Raw genomic sequence first — 17,298 nt, 5'->3', positions numbered from 1 at the left:
GACAGAAGACGTGCTCTGTTTCCGAGCAGTCAAAAAGGAAACTGCGTTTTGTTTTATGCCAGGTAAACGGCTTAGCCGTCCTGCGAGCTAGTCAGGGACCTGCATAAGTGTTTATTAGTGTGCATTAGAACTAGGTGTTTGTTTTGTTTTGACTGTGTATTAAAATAGCGCGTAAGCGTTTAAAACTCCATTTCCTGTGTCCTGGGTCTGCTTTTAAAGGGGCAAACGAACGACCTTTTATGTGTAATATCACATAAAAGATAAGATAGGAAAGCAAGTTAGGAAATTGTTCTGTAATATGGCCCCAAGACTGTAATTTAAAAATAAAGAATAATGTAAACAGCAATCATAAACTACATAGCACAGAATAAGAAATGAGACCTGTAATTAAACCCAATCTGGGCCTGCCAGGATATGAAATTCCTAATAATACGGTATTGTAGTTTCTTTCCCTAAAGGGCACAACTGATACCAACCCCCACCTTTATTTATTTATTTATTTATTTATTTATTTATTTATTTATTTATTTATTTATTTATTTATTTATTTTTCCATTCATTCAGATGACGATCTGGATTAAACTTTTGTTTCAGAACATTTTTGACAGAGATTTCTGATGCTTCAGTTAGGTAGATAACCAGTTTTACTGCAAGGACAGAAAATAAATATAAAGTAAGGGACAGTGTCCCTTTATACCACAAAACCGGTTATAATGTGGTGTGGCAATTGCTCCCATTTGTACCACAATACAATTGCACTTGCACTTAAGGAGTGACACAAATAGCCATCTCATCACTATGGCTCCCAACTACAGCGTTAATAAAGGCTGCATCTATTGTGACAAACATCATATACAGTGTAATCACACTGCCTACTTTTTTTTTTTTAGGATGTAGAATGACACAATGAGTACTCGCTCTTCATCACTGTGCAGATTATATAGTATTTGTGCAAGTCATAACTATATCAAGGTAATTTATCCATGTTCAGCTTCGTCAGTTATTATTATTATTTTATTATTATTTATTTTTTAGCAGACGCCCTTATCCAGGGCGACTTACAATTGAAAGCAAATACATTTCAAGTATCACAGTACAAGTAATAATACAGTTAAGAGCACGATAAATACAGTGATTCAATGCTTTTAAAATGGCCAAAACTGACAATATTACATTTCTCTGTTGTTCATATTTATTTTTCTTTATACAAAGAAAATAGTTATCTGTAAACATCACATACATAGAGAGATACTGTGCTGATTAGAAATAAGGAAACATGCTCCATCAGTGTATCCAATTCTGCCTCTGGAATTTGAACCCCTTGTGTTGTCAGTATCACTCGCTGTCAGTGACAGCGTTTCTAACCATTGTTAGTGCTTCTGCTTTCCACAGTAGTGCCACTCCTCAAGTACATCAGTCCTCTGCAGAAATGAGTGTGTTTGTCACCATGGAAACCCCTTTAAAGCAGCCTGATTAAAGAAGTCTTAAGTTGTATCCACTGAACATAAAACAATGCATTGTAGATTAGAGGATAAAAAACAATACATGATGGTATGCATAGCAGTTGTTTCTGTTGAGCTGCAACAAGTGGATGAACATCTAAAAACATTAAATACTACTGTATGTAATGTTCATATTACTGAAGTTTAAAGGTGTGAAATACTTACTTAAGCATGTGATTGGTTTCACACAGCTTTTCTTGGAAATGTGGGTAACAACAAACATCCTGTATGCAGTGTTGTTGTAGCACTTAGAATTTTAGGATTGAGACATAAAAAACAAAAATGATATGAACATAATTCAGATCTTTTATTGGACATCATGTAATCAAAGAAACTACAAATTGACATTGCAAAAATCTACCAGAAGCCATAATAGTAGTACACATTCTTTAATTTGTCAGTTTTTTGTTAAGTATATAGAAAGCAACAAAGCGGTATGTAATTCAGTATGTTAACGTAACATTATTCAGCAAGTTTCATTCGACTTTATGAAGCAAAATGAGTTCTTTCTATAGGGTGATGCAAAACTTTTGGCCATAGCTGTATAAAGAAATAATAGTTTTATTTTTCAGTGATACAATTTAAAACTCAATCATAATGCTTTTGCACTAAAACAGCAATATTCTATTTTTATTTCATAGATGTGTTATATATATTATTTGGTGGTGCTGCTACCGCCAGCGGTTTATTCTTGTAATAATAATAGATCTATTTTAACATATTGTAAATCAATAATTTTTTTAAAAAAAAATTAAGAAAATACAACCAAAAACCTTTTAGTTGTTGAGACGTGCTTTTATTGTATTTTTTCTATTGCCATTCCAGAAGCAAAAAGGGTATTCATTAATAAAGAGTGCACTTCTGGCACAGAGGACACAGGTGCATGTTGCATTTAAATGATCAAAAACCTTCATTTAATGCACCTTGTGTTGTACCATTTACCTCGATCCTCAAACTTGAGTCAGAGTGGCTTTAAAAGTGTAAGCCTTACCAATGGATGTCTGTCTAATTAGCTTTGTCTGGTCCTTGAGTGCATGGCAAACAGTAACAAGGTCTCCACGGGCCACTGTTTTTGCTAGCACAATAGACATATTTCCTCATTAGTTCTTTTCAGTTGTCACTAATGCCATATCTCTGGGTTTTGACTGCAAGAAACAAAAACCTCCAGACTTAATATTTTGAGCAGGCACCTGTTTACCAGTTACTTGCAGGCATTTGAACCTGGAGGCTGAGCATGTTTTGCACATGAGATCTATATGTTTGGTTTCAATAAACAATACAGCTTCTTTAAGAGGGATTTAAGAATTTGAGCTTCAGATGGCCACATAAAATATATATGAATGCTTGAAGTGCTGTCTATCTCTATCTGTCTTTGTCTCTCCTTACAGTATCAGTTTATTTAGTGATCTTGATTACGTTTGCATGATTGATTTTGGGGACATTATTTATAGAGTGCCTACTATCATGGTCTTAAGAAAACTAGATCCTGTGTACCATTCTGCTTTGAGGTTTATAACCAGCCTGGGTTATTTTGTTCATAATTGTGATTAATATAAATGGGCTGGTCTGACTTATTTATCTTTGCAAAGACTGAAACAATGATATATGATTGTTTATAAGGCTGTCAGTAAAACACCAAATTAGTACTTATAGTCTTAGATCTTAGACTTTTCTAAGTTTTTTTCAGTTCTTAGGGTTGGTATGGAATTGGGGGAAAAAAGCAAACAATGTTCTGGCTCCATAAACTTCAGGAAGAACTGAGTCTTGCTGTCTTGATACCTTTTAAAGGAGTTTAAACATAAAATGGACATCTGTTTAGCAGAGACATGTTTTTGTTTTGGCCGGTGCTCCTAAATTGTTTCTCATCATTTTCATTAACTTGTTTGTATTGGTTGTGTTCATTTGAATTGTGTGTGTTGTTGTGTTTTGAAAAATAGATTTTAATCTCAGTGGGACTTTCCTGATTAAATAAAGGTTAAATAAAACAAAACATAAATAAATAAATAAATTTAAATAAAGTAATCCATCATAAAAGGTTAACTGTAAACATAAATCTGAACAAATTGATTAAGATATAGCCTAATGTATAATCCTACAACTACAACTCTGATAATCTTAATATATGCCTTGACAACTAACAGATTTTTTTTTGTTTCATTGGGGGTAAATCCCATACAGTATTAGGGACGCCATTAGATAAATAATTGTTGCACACATTATGATGGATAGATTTCTTGTGTGGTATTTTGGAAATGATAAAAAAAAAAAAAAAAAAAAGTGTGTTTTGGGTTTAAAATTGCTAAGCAATGCAGTTTCCTTTGACATCAAAAAAGCAACATTAGGACCATTTAAAATTAATTGCTACCTGCTATTTAAAATCGGCTGAGGGCTTTTCATGACCTTGCGGTCTACATATGAAGCCCGCTGAGAGCAGCGTGTGGATACAGATTTCTTTACTGATTTTCTTTGAAATGTTAATATTTTGAATTCAATTAAAGTTTTGTGCATGTACAGGCGTTTGATTTCATTGATTTGTCTTAATATCAATTCAATAATTAATTAACGTGCCGTATGTAAGATCTAAAGAGTTAACCACCACATGTTGTAGTATGATAATTAAACAGAGGTTATGATAATAACATTTTAAAAAAAAATCATGTTACCCTTCTGTATATATTTTACAACAGTGTCATAATTACTTATCAGTTAAGAAGATTTTTTTTTTCTTTACCATTTTGTTATTTATTGCAGATGTGTGGAGTTTATAGCAAAGGAAGGACAGAGCCTAAAAGAACTATACTTGGTATCATGCAAAATCACTGACTATGGTAAGTACCAGTACAGTACTGTATTTAACATATACACACCATTCTTGAACACAATCCTGGTCACATTGTAAACATGTTTGAATAAAACATTTGTTTTCTACAGTTTAAAAACCTCTATTTATTACTTCCATATCCAAAGGGTTATTGTTGTGTATTAGAGTGAATGGACAGTTTCATGGATTAACATCAGGGCTGAAGAGAGACATTTATATTCTATTAACATTTAAATTTAAAGAAAGGGAAATGGGATCTTGTAACATTAGTAGCAAGTAGAACATCTTTGTTCATAGAAAATGATAGGCATACTGTGCAGCCAGGAGTGTAGTGCTGGGGGGTCGGGGGGAGCGCCGCCCCCCCACGTCTCTTGGGCAGGGAGAGCACCGCTTCCGTACTTCACGTGTAGAATATTGAACTGTTTTGCTCCTGTTGTTAATATATGGAGATATACATGTGAATAACCCATACAAATAAGCAAAGAATACAATAACTGTTAGAAATAATGAAAAAAGTTTGAATATAGCGTGCCTGGTCTGGAAGGACAGGTGTGAATAATGTGTAAGAGAGGTGAAGGGAACCTGTATTAACGCTGTGCTGAGGTGTCAGAGTTTTACAATTAGATGTAGTAATTGGAGCAGTTCTTATTTTTAGACCCATATATAAGAAATAATGTAGTTAAAATAAGCTAAACATTTATTTAAAAGATAAAACTCAATCCAACAAACAAATAAAGGGTACCTGTTGCCTTACACATCTTTTTTTGCAAACGGATGCACTTTTGTTTCAAAACCTCAGTCTCATTCGCTCTTAAGCAGCTGCAGTAGGACAGTGAGAGGAGCCAATTCTGAACCAAACAATTCAATGTATGAGAAGGGGGAGCAGGGGAGTGTTACACATAGGATTAATAATAATAATAATAATAATAATAATAATAATAACAATAACTACGTTTTAATAATGTGTGTATTAGTGTATGAAACTGGTTATGAAAATATGTACAGTATTTATTTATTTATCTTTAATATAAATAGCTGTAAGTCTAGTTGCTTTCCAATAACACCTCAAGACCTGATTGTCTGAATTTGTAATCAGTTGGTACACTTGTTGGTGGGGGGGATGTAAATAATAGTGACCCCTGACTTCTAAATATAGCACTACTCCACTGTGTGCAGCCAAATAAGAGAAGGACCTCATAGCCCAATGACTCATTGAGGCCATTTACTGTACCTAGACAGAGCATTCTCTGCATTGGGAAAATAATATTTTGTTATTTCGATGCTTTTATTTTTGCTGCTTTCACAGCATTGAATGACCATCCCTGGGTTGATCCCTGCAGTGTGTTAAACAGAGAACTTGTTTGGTTGATTAACTTTTCTTTTAGTTCTTGAGTCTCTGCTTTTTTTGTTACACACCTGTTATATTAGTTCTGTGACAGGATCTGCTTGTTAACAATTCTTAAGATTAGAGAGTTAAGTGTAGCTGTTGAACACATTCCAAATTGTTGCTAAAATATGCAGTTCACATACATAGTAGGAAAGAGGTCATTCAGACTACCATACTACTTCAGGTTTTTTTTTATTTTTTATTTTTTTATTTTTTATATTGCTGAATGACTGGAAAATCCATGCTCAGATTTTGGGAAATGAGTTTTTAGTGATGTAGATATGTATCTTTTACTCCTTTGCACATTAATCTCGACACTTGCTGCACAATTCACTACAAAACACCTCATGTAACCAGCTGCTACAGTATGAGATGTCTGTAGCCTCTGAATGGATGTATTATGCCCAGGCCAAATCTGACTGGCAGTGAGTGACAGGAAAAATCGCAATGCGTACAAAGCATTAGACAATATTATATACAGTAGTGTCACTTACATTCTGTGGGGAGACATTGCTGTGTAAATGTCTATTAATACACCAGTGGGACTCTGATAAATGTTGCCACTGTGCATATGTGGCCTTTGTATATTGAATGGTTTTACATTAGAATAGGACAGTTTTAGACTAAGAAACCAAAATCTTACAGCTGGTGCTTCCTTGTGATGATTATACTAAATATTCCTGTTAATCTGACAAAACAGAATGTATTATTTGTCAGTTTTTGGATTCTATGATTAAAATCATTGCTTAAAATGTATCGGTACTTGCTTTGTGTTTTGTGTCACCTTTTGCCTCATGTGACCTCTGTTTTAAGATTAGTAACTTATTAAAGGGTACATAAGGACCTTTTTATTTTATTGTGTTACATGTGTTGCTACAACTGTTTACTTAAGGTGTGTGTTTTATTTATTTATTTATTTTTATTTATTTATTTTTTAACATTTTGACCACTTTTTTAAATTTTAAATTGCATTCCCTGCCTCAAGATGGCTTCACATGTACCCGCATGGACTTCTCAGAATTGCATTTCCCATCATCCTCCTGCTCACTGGTAAACATGTGAGCAGGAGGATGATGGGAAATGTGTTGCTGTGTTGATCCTGTGTTTTTTTTTGTGTGTGTTTTTTTTAATATATTAAATCTCACATATCACACAGAGCTTGTTTTCATTTGCCATTTATTACACTGTCGTGCAACTTCTGGTGAGGTGGTAAATAGGTGCATGGTATTTTTGTAATTCCTAGCGAATACGAACATCTGATTTTTGTATCCAAATACATGTCAAAAAATATAATGTGCTGCAATGTTTTGCCTCCGCGAGGTGCCAACCATAAGGCTATGGTATATAGAAAAGAAAGAAGTCTATGTGGACTCACGATTGCTTCTTCCAGTTTTTAACTGACGTCCACCAAGACAGGTCACACTCTCAAAGAATAGGACAGGACCACTGTGATTTTGTATTTAAAAAAATGTTCTTATAAGTTTATTCCATTAAAAGCAAACACAGCAAAAACAGCACACAGCAAACAATGCGGTTCGCAATATATATATATATAATAAAGTGTTGCGTTTAGGTATTTTAAAGACACCCTCTTGCAAATGCAAAATGCTTAAATTCATGTTGATATTATTCTTATGGATATTTAAGTTCTATATATGAACATTCCCATTGAATTATTTTTAAAGCTTTTATTGTTTGTTTTCAAAAGTTGTTTAATTATAAAATGTTCTTCATTTTTTGAATATATTTCGATTCCATTAGTGTTATGTAAAAAAAATAAATAAATAAATAAATAAATAAAAACAGATGAGAATATTAATCACTACGTATAGGCTATATACACATTTCCTAAGTAGAGAATGTGCAGTGAAAAAATACTGCATCTATATATCTATATGTACAGTGCCTTGCGAAAGTATTCGGCCCCCTTGAACTTTGCGACCTTTTGCCACATTTCAGGCTTCAAACATAAAGATATGAAACTGTAATTTTTTGTGAAGAATCAACAACAAGTGGGACACAATCATGAAGTGGAACGAAATTTATTGGATATTTCAAACTTTTTTAACAAATAAAAAACTGAAAAATTGGGCGTGCAAAATTATTCAGCCCCCTTAAGTTAATACTTTGTAGCGCCACCTTTTGCTGCGATTACAGCTGTAAGTCGCTTGGGGTATGTCTCTATCAGTTTTGCACATCGAGAGACTGAAATTTTTGCCCATTCCTCCTTGCAAAACAGCTCGAGCTCAGTGAGGTTGGATGGAGAGCATTTGTGAACAGCAGTTTTCAGTTCTTTCCACAGATTCTCGATTGGATTCAGGTCTGGACTTTGACTTGGCCATTCTAACACCTGGATATGTTTATTTGTGAACCATTCCATTGTAGATTTTGCTTTATGTTTTGGATCATTGTCTTGTTGGAAGACAAATCTCCGTCCCAGTCTCAGGTCTTTTGCAGACTCCATCAGGTTTTCTTCCAGAATGGTCCTGTATTTGGCTCCATCTATCTTCCCATCAATTTTAACCATCTTCCCTGTCCCTGCTGAAGAAAAGCAGGCCCAAACCATGATGCTGCCACCACCATGTTTGACAGTGGGGATGGTGTGTTCAGGGTGATGAGCTGTGTTGCTTTTACGCCAAACATAACGTTTTGCATTGTTGCCAAAAAAGTTCGATTTTGGTTTCATCTGACCAGAGCACCTTCTTCCACATGTTTGGTGTGTCTCCCAGGTGGCTTGTGGCAAACTGTAAACGACACTTTTTATGGATATCTTTAAGAAATGGCTTTCTTCTTGCCACTCTTCCATAAAGGCCAGATTTGTGCAGTATACGACTGATTGTTGTCCTATGGACAGAGTCTCCCACCTCAGCTGTAGATCTCTGCAGTTCATCCAGAGTGATCATGGGCCTCTTGGCTGCATCTCTGATCAGTCTTCTCCTTGTATGAGCTGAAAGTTTAGAGGGACGGCCAGGTCTTGGTAGATTTGCAGTGGTCTGATACTCCTTCCATTTCAATATTATCGCTTGCACAGTGCTCCTTGGGATGTTTAAAGCTTGGGAAATCTTTTTGTATCCAAATCCGGCTTTAAACTTCTCCACAACAGTATCTCGGACCTGCCTGGTGTGTTCCTTGTTCTTCATGATGCTCTCTGCGCTTTAAACGGACCTCTGAGACTATCACAGTGCAGGTGCATTTATACGGAGACTTGATTACACACAGGTGGATTCTATTTATCATCATTAGTCATTTAGGTCAACATTGGATCATTCAGAGATCCTCACTGAACTTCTGGAGAGAGTTTGCTGCACTGAAAGTAAAGGGGCTGAATAATTTTGCACGCCCAATTTTTCAGTTTTTTATTTGTTAAAAAAGTTTGAAATATCCAATAAATTTCGTTCCACTTCATGATTGTGTCCCACTTGTTGTTGATTCTTCACAAAAAATTACAGTTTCATATCTTTATGTTTGAAGCCTGAAATGTGGCAAAAGGTCGCAAAGTTCAAGGGGGCCGAATACTTTCGCAAGGCACTGTATGTGGCTGGTATGCCAGGGCTGTTCCTCAGCTTCAGGATGCCTGTGTGTCAAATGAATTTGGTTGAGGTAAGATGCGGAGCTGTGAGAAAGGACAGCAATCATGCACCAAATTGTATAACTGTCTTTGTGATTTTCCGCTCTGTTTCGGGGGTTTATTGATTTCTGTAGCTTCCCTTCGTTTTGTTTATGGAGAGTGCTTTCAATTAACAAACAATTTTATGTTCAAAGTTTAGTGATTTTGTTTAGAGTGCATATCTATAAATGTTGAGCACAGTACTGAAATGAAAAAAGTATTCAAAAAAAGAAATTTAATACAATTAATAAAGGCAAACTATTTTTTAACATGCATAATACCAGTTTTAATATAATGTATACCAGATAAAATAGACGGTTATAGTGAACGGTCCTGGGTGAAAAACTACTGGTCAGTGTTAGTGCATTGTCCTGTTTGAGAGATGTTGCCAAAGCTGAGTAGACAGATATAAGTGTGTTTTCTAGGGAATTTGTTTTGTAAGTTATTATAAAACTTGTATTATTCCATTTAAAAGGTCCAGTGTAATAACACTTTAACCTTCATAATGTTGTACATACATTATTTTTCCATTATAAACAATTTGAACTTCACTGAAAGTCTTTGGGCTGTGTTTTGCTGTTCTCTTGTTCCATTTTGGAGAGAACCAAAAAACAAAAGAAAGTAGGTAAGAGAGTGGACTTGTACCAGCAAACTAAAGACTGCAGGAATCAAGATTTAACTTCTCACCACAATAAAAGTAACCATTCAAATACTGCCACCCCTCTCCCTGGAGGAGAACGAGACTAGGGTTAGCTTATTTTCTAAAATGAACCGTAATAATTAGTTCTTTTGAATCATGTTTGTTATAAACATCCAGAATAAATATAAGCAAGTTAAAATATACGAGATGACAACTGAATACTGTGGTTCTGACATCAGCTCACAACCAGAGCCATCTTGGTAGAAGCAGATATACTTTTGAGTTGGAGAAATGTATGAGACGGATGATAATGTAGCAATTTATTTTGTATTATTAAGCGTTTACTTTGTAGTTTATGAATGATTAATTGCATCATTATTTTCAGCTATCCTGCTTCCTCCCTTTTACTAATAGCCATATAGTTTTCATTGTGGGTTCAGTCTGCTGTGCTGTTACGTGATAACAGCTCATAATTAATAAATGAATATGTTTTGTTTTTTTCCCCCCATCAAAATTGTGGTGGTTTTCATTGAAAGCATTCATAAATTGAATAATAAATCACAATTTCACCAGAGCCCACACAATAGCTAGGCGTTCCATATGAATTGAGTTCTTACATCTCCATTTTAATAATAGATATTATAATTGCATCTGAAATTCCAGCAGTATGCCTCCATTGTTCAAATGCCCTTTTGAGATTGTGTGTTTGTTTATTTGCAATCATAGGCATTCACATGCAGATGACAAAACCCTGGACAAACCTGCACATAATTTCAAAGGTGGTGTTTATGATCACTGAACAAGTTTGAAAACGAATAATATATCATCTTGTTTCAATAAATCTTGTTTTTAATGGTGTGGAGTGGTAGTCAATAACCCTGACTGATTATCCTTTTGGCAGCAATAGTGCACATGGATGCCTTATACCCTGTTCACAGAGATGGGTTATGACAGCTCAGAACCGGCACTGATGTGGCGTTTTGGTCTGTGTGAATTGCCTATACCGTCACAGAGTCGTTATATTTTGTGCCGCACTGAAGTATCTCAACTCCTGTGTGAAAGGCTATGAAGCACTACAGTGGCCGTGGATTGAAAGTCAACATCCCAAGTGACTGTATACTGGACGTGTTGGGTATTTGTGTCGTCTGTGTTACACGCTTTTATTCATTTCAAATACAATGGCTGATCAAGAACGAGGTAGGAATTGGAGACCGGAAGAAGTTCAGGAATTGTTAACTTTACAATTCTAGGAGTGGCAGCTACTAAACAGATGCAGCACTTTGAACTATGCAGTAGGATTTGGGGGCACAGACCCTGCGCAAATCAATTAATGTGATCGGGAAATGCAGCTGCAATTTTTTGTAGCCATTGCCAGTATATGCAATAGGTAGAACCATTTTTTAGTTGAACACTCCTGTGCAGTGGATAAATTATACACACTCTCTCTCACACACACACACACACACACACACACACACATATATATATATATATATATATATATATATATATATATATATATATATATAATGAGGGCTTCTGATTTTCGGTTTTAACCGATAAAACCTGATAAAACATCCCCGATACGTGAAATCGGTGGATAGCCAATAAACACCGGAAAAACTGTGGAAATGGTTAATCGATTCACGTTGACTTTACCCTTTTCCTGATTGGCATCTGATTGGCCCCAAATTTATTCTGCAGCATGACAACGACCCCAAACATACAGCAAAAGTCATTAAGAACTATCTTCAGCGTAAAGAAGAACAAGGAGTCCTGGAAGTGATGGTATGGCCCCCACATAGCCCTGATCTCAACATCATTGAGTCTGTCTGGGATTACATGAAGAGAGAGAAGCAACTGAGGCTGCCTAAATCCACAGAAGAACTGTGGTTAGTTCTCCAAGATGTTTGGGCCAACCTACCTGCCGAGTTCCTTCAAAAACTGTGTGCAAGTGTACCTAGAAGAATTGATGCTGTTTTGAATGCAAAGGGTGGTCACACCAAATATGGATTTGATGTAGATTTTTCTTCTGTTCACTCACTTTGCATTTAGTTAATTGATAAATATAATCTATTTTTGAAAGCATTCTTACTTTACAGCATTTTTTCACACCTGCCTAAAACTTTTGCACAGTACTGTATACTGTATATATATATATATATATATATATATATATATATATATATATATATATATATATATATATATATATATACATATATACATACATACATACTATTTATTTATTTATTTATTTATTTATTTATTTATTTATTAAAGTAGCGTACCCATGTTTTTCTGCTTTATTTGTTTTGTTTCTGTTGACTGACAGGTTTGAAAGTTGTACTCGCATGATCCCTTTTGCTGTGTGAAAGGGTTATGACGGTATTATACTGGCATAGATTGCGCAGTTTCGTGCTGCGTGAATGGGTATTTTAAAGAATTTTTGAAGCGTCTCTGAGACAGCTCAGTAGCGGCATTTGTGTGTGAAAGTGGTATTATTCTGACTATGCCAGTGTTAATACCAATGACTACATGGCTCTTAAAGGGTATCTCTTTTTTGTTGTTGTTGTTCTTATTAAGTCTTGATGATTCACTCAGCTGACAGTTTGTTCCAGTCATCTTAAATGGACTGTCACTTCAGTTTAATACTTGTGGCTTTTCTTGTCTTGGATCTTCAATCAATCACATCCTAACGGTGTATACCCAGGGGGTTCCAGAGACTGTATGTTGCTTTACAACCCCCCTTCCATGTTCTTTTTTAGGATTATTGTATTGCTAAGGGTCACAGCCATGATCAATAAGTCACATAGATAATTCTTGCAATTAATTGCACTTGATGAAACCAGTTTGTGATAGATCAGTGCTCTCAGAAACTGGAAACAGGTTAGCTTTAAGCAAGGATCTTACTGAAACTAGTAATATATAGGCAGGAAATGGATGGTTTGTGCCTATGAATATATGCAAATAAACAACAATGCAATCCAAAGAAAAAAAAAAAAAACAGGATCCTCCAATATATTAAATAAATACACTACTCAGAAAATGAAACGAGTAAACCTTAAATATGGCAAAAATAATACCATGAACATAGTCAAAGTTGTTAAGTCATTTGCCAGGTAGATTTTTTTTGTGTTTTTCAATAAATTGTTACAGCTGGAGATGCATTTTGCACCAGCACCCACCCTTCCTTGGGTTTTCACTAGTGACCACTCCTTTCTATAAACTTTAGTCACTGGAGAAATTCAGTAGTCATTACTGGTACACAACTCAAGTTCTCAAGGGGTGTTACACATCATATTTTTATTCCACCTGTACCTTAAATGACTTTATTGAACACGATTATTATTTTAACATCGTTCTCTGTCTAAAGTGATTGACCATTTTCAGTTACCTATAAAAATGTCAGCCTTAAGCACCTGAGTTTAGCACGCCTGAAGAGCTGCATGCAAACTGTTCTGTAATTAATTATTTGTGCATCATACAATAATGTTGTGTTCTTGTTTATTCTGCAACTTTTTCAATTGTTTTGTAGCATATAACATGGCAATAAAACAGTTGGATTCCAATGTCATTGTTATAGCCTACCAAGCGCTTTTCCAGATAACAAATTATAAATCCTCTGCATTTCAGGTTTTCCTTCTCTAAATGAAATGTTTAGTGCAATATTTTAAATTTTTGTTACAAGGCAGTAACTCAAATCGTATTTAAAAAATCTAACCGTGTGTGGTGTACAATAACATTCGATTTCGTTTTCATTCTTACTGTCACGCTTAAGAAGTCGTCTAATTTCCTCTGTGACATTTTTTACTGTTAAGTGCAAACTGCTTCATAATCTTTCACTACCGCGCAGGCATTTCCCGCTTGAGAGGAAAAAAAAAATATATAAAATTGGAACCAGCTCTATGGAACGTCAGTAATGACAGTTGAAATTATTCAATAGAGATTAGTACATAAGAACATAAGAAAGTTTACAAACGAGAGGAGGTCACAATATTGTATTAGCTCCCTAATAAAAGCTGAATCTCAAAACAATAATTGTGTGAATATAGTAATTGTTACAGCTGTGTATAATGGTATTTAAAACAGGATTCATTCAGCCGACTTTTTACATATCCGCCCTTACTCTGGTCCCAATGCAGTCGCATATGCGACGGATTATGTACCAGGGCAGCAGTGTGGAGTAGTGGTTAGGGCTCTGGACTCTTGATCTGAGGGTTGTGGGCTCAATCCCTGGTGGGGTCACTGCGGCTGTACCCTTGAGCAAGGTACCTAGATTTACCTAGATTGCTCCAGTAAAAACCCAACTGATAAATGGGTAATTGTACGTAAAAATAATGTGATAAATTGTAAGTCGTCCTGGATAAGGGCGTCTGCTAAGAAATAAATAATAATAATAGATGAGGTCTTACTAATGCATTGTAAAGTTTTAACATTAGTTCACTACATATCCAAGCATTTTGTTGGCCTTTTTTATAGGTTCCCCACATTGTCTAGATGAAGACATTTCTGAGTCAACATAAACTCCTAGATCTTTTTCATAGATTCCTTCTTCAGTTTCAGTATTTGTAATGCACATTTGTATTGCCTGCGTGCAGTACCTTACAGTTTTCTATATTAAATGTCATTTGCCTTGTGTCTGCCCAGTTTTGAATGCTGCCTAGATCATTTTGAATGACCTTTGCTGCTGCAGCAGTGTTTGCCGCCACTCCTATTTTTGTGTCGTCTGCAAATTTAACAAGTTTTCTTGTCATTAATGTAGATTAGGAAGAGCAGAGGACCTAGTAGTATGATTGTCCACTGTCTCTGTCTCTCCATCATATTATGTGATTGTGTTTAAACTATAAACAGATGACTTAACGATTCTTTTAAAATTAAACAAATTATCATACAAACAGAAGCAGTCATCACTAAAAACTACTGAACTGATGTTTTCTTTGTCACGGTCAAGATATGTTCGTAATTGACGAGAGTGACGAACGACAGTGAAAACAGTGTCCCATTTAAACTTCAGGTCTGAAGTAGTCAAGTGGCTGCTCTGGTGATAACACTGATTGTTGTTGTTGTTGTTGTTGGTTTGGGAATCATGGCTTCTAATGATGCCAAATGATGGCAGATGATGATTTTTAACTGAAGTCCAGACTGCCAAAGCTGTTAAAACACTGGAATCTGGGGGTAAATAAAGATATGTAGCTAGTTAATTTGGTGTGGCCCTTTTTGTTTCCAGATTGTGGACACATTATCAGGGTTTCCACACTAGACATCCTGGATGGATCATTGGAAGTCAACCACACTATTTAATGGCCGATTTATCTACACAATGTGGCACTGAGGAATCGCCAGTCCTTTGCATATGGGTTCAGTATTCACTTCAGGGCAGCAACTGGAGTCACCATATGTAATCCGACTGTGAGAAATGGATAGCATGAGTGTGGTTTGAGGTTGAGAAGACCAGCTACAGGTCCTCAACTGACCCCACAACACAGAAGAAACTGCCAATTACAGCCTTGATCTCCCAAACTGGCAGTTCTGTCAATGGGCACCTATTTTGTTCAATGATGAATTAAGAGTTCATCTGTTCACTGATGATAGACATGGTTGAGTATGGAGAGCCTGAGGAGAACAATTTGCTCAATTTAACACCATTGAATATGACCTTAAAGAGGAAAGTACAGTATAATATAAAATTTGTCCGCATGACATGCAATAACCCATGGCATAAAATCCTTGATTTTAGAGAAGGGTTTTCTGCACACTGGTGATTTTCGGAATGCAGACTTATTGATCAGATTGTCTGCGGTGTGTTTACATTCCCAATTGGTGGTTTTAGCATCTTCAAGCTTTGTTATAGCTCAGAAAGCAAGCGATATTGAAAGGGACATTGCCTTTTATGTTGTTTTTGTTGTACTGATACCATAATAATGTGCTTCAAAGATAAAAAGTCAAAGTAAATATGAAATGTACATATTGTAGATAAAGTACTAGTACACAAGCACACACAGATTTTTCAAGTGTGTTACAGCCTAGGACTTGATTAATAATTGTAAAATTTAGAAGAATAAGAAAAAAAGATTTTTTTAAAGCTTCAATGTTTTTAAAGCTGCAAAATCTGTATTTGTCTGTAATCCAGATAGACATACTGTACTATTCATCTGCTCCACTATTTAAAGACCTCACAAGTAAAGTTCAAAGGAAATAAATGATTTGGCATTTTGCATGAACACTGTCTGCCTCTATATAAAAAAAAAATGTGTTTGGTGATGAGAGAAGCAGGATTCGGGGAGAGCAACGGCTCTCAACCCCTTGAGTGCAGTTAACGAAGGTCTATAGGTTTATACATTATTGGTTCCACAGTTCAATAATGCATCAGTGTTTTTAAAATGTTGCCTGTTGGTTTCATTGGGCATATATAGTGCATGCAGACATGAGGAGAAGTCCTGGGATGCTCTTGTGGATTATTCAGTAATGCTGAAGAAATGCATCAAAATAGTGGATTGTACTGGGGCAAACCTTATGTTTCAGTCATGAGCAGATTTAGAAGTAATGACACCAGAAGTACTGGCTGACCTATATATCAAGAAACAAACAAATAAATAAATACATAAATAAACAAGGTTTCTCCAGCACCTGCTAGGCTGGATTCTTATTTAATTTGATTTATTTAGAAAGGTTCACTCCAGGATAAAAACACCTTGTTTTTTTATGTGTCCCAGGGAATGCAGCTCCATACTCGCAGTTTATGCTTTCATATACACTGATTGATATGGAACCACAAAGTATTGATGAAAAGACCAAAATCTAGTGGAAGTAAAGTCAGTAGGGGAAAGGGGAATTTTAGTTGGTACAATTGTAATGACTTTTTTGTATTTTATTGTACTGTGTTTTTGCAAAAGCTATATTTATTCTTTGAATATAATCATTTATTTTGACCACATCATTTCATATTTTATGTCTAGTTATAAAATGCCTAAAATGTCCTTCAGCCTTCGTGGCTGATGACAGTATTTCCCTTTCAAACAAATAATACCCAGTTTTATGGTGTATGGATGTATTTATTTTTATAAAACCTTAACAAAAAAAAAACTTAAAAGGACAAAACAAGAATATTAATTTAAAAAAAACATGTAGTTTTTTTTTTGCTTGTTCTTAAACCTCTTAACAATATTGGGCCATTTTAATGCCTGACACTTTGTGCCACACTACACATCTTTTCATATGCTATTGCTTACTTATAACATCCAGAAACTATATCCCTTGCAAGGACAGGGATTTATTAAAACATAGAAGCGTGAAAAAGATTAGCCATATTCCTATTAGCTTTACTCCCAGTGTAGAGCG

At 35.3% G+C, this 17,298-nt stretch overlaps 1 protein-coding gene across 1 annotated transcript in view; it reads left to right on the top strand.

The window, feature by feature from the left end:
* The window catches only part of LOC117409315 (F-box/LRR-repeat protein 17-like), a 263,989-nt gene that overhangs the window by 178,815 nt on the left and 67,876 nt on the right, over positions 1-17,298 (top strand). The window contains exon 8 of the mRNA XM_034015154.3: positions 4,254-4,330. Coding sequence (XP_033871045.3) covers positions 4,254-4,330 — 77 coding nt within the window. The remainder of the gene's footprint in view (positions 1-4,253; positions 4,331-17,298) is intronic.

Source organism: Acipenser ruthenus, chromosome 1 (genome assembly GCF_902713425.1).
Source record: "Acipenser ruthenus chromosome 1, fAciRut3.2 maternal haplotype, whole genome shotgun sequence".
Classification (NCBI taxonomy): Eukaryota; Metazoa; Chordata; class Actinopteri; order Acipenseriformes; family Acipenseridae; genus Acipenser; species Acipenser ruthenus.
This window is presented reverse-complemented; position numbering and strand designations above follow the sequence as displayed.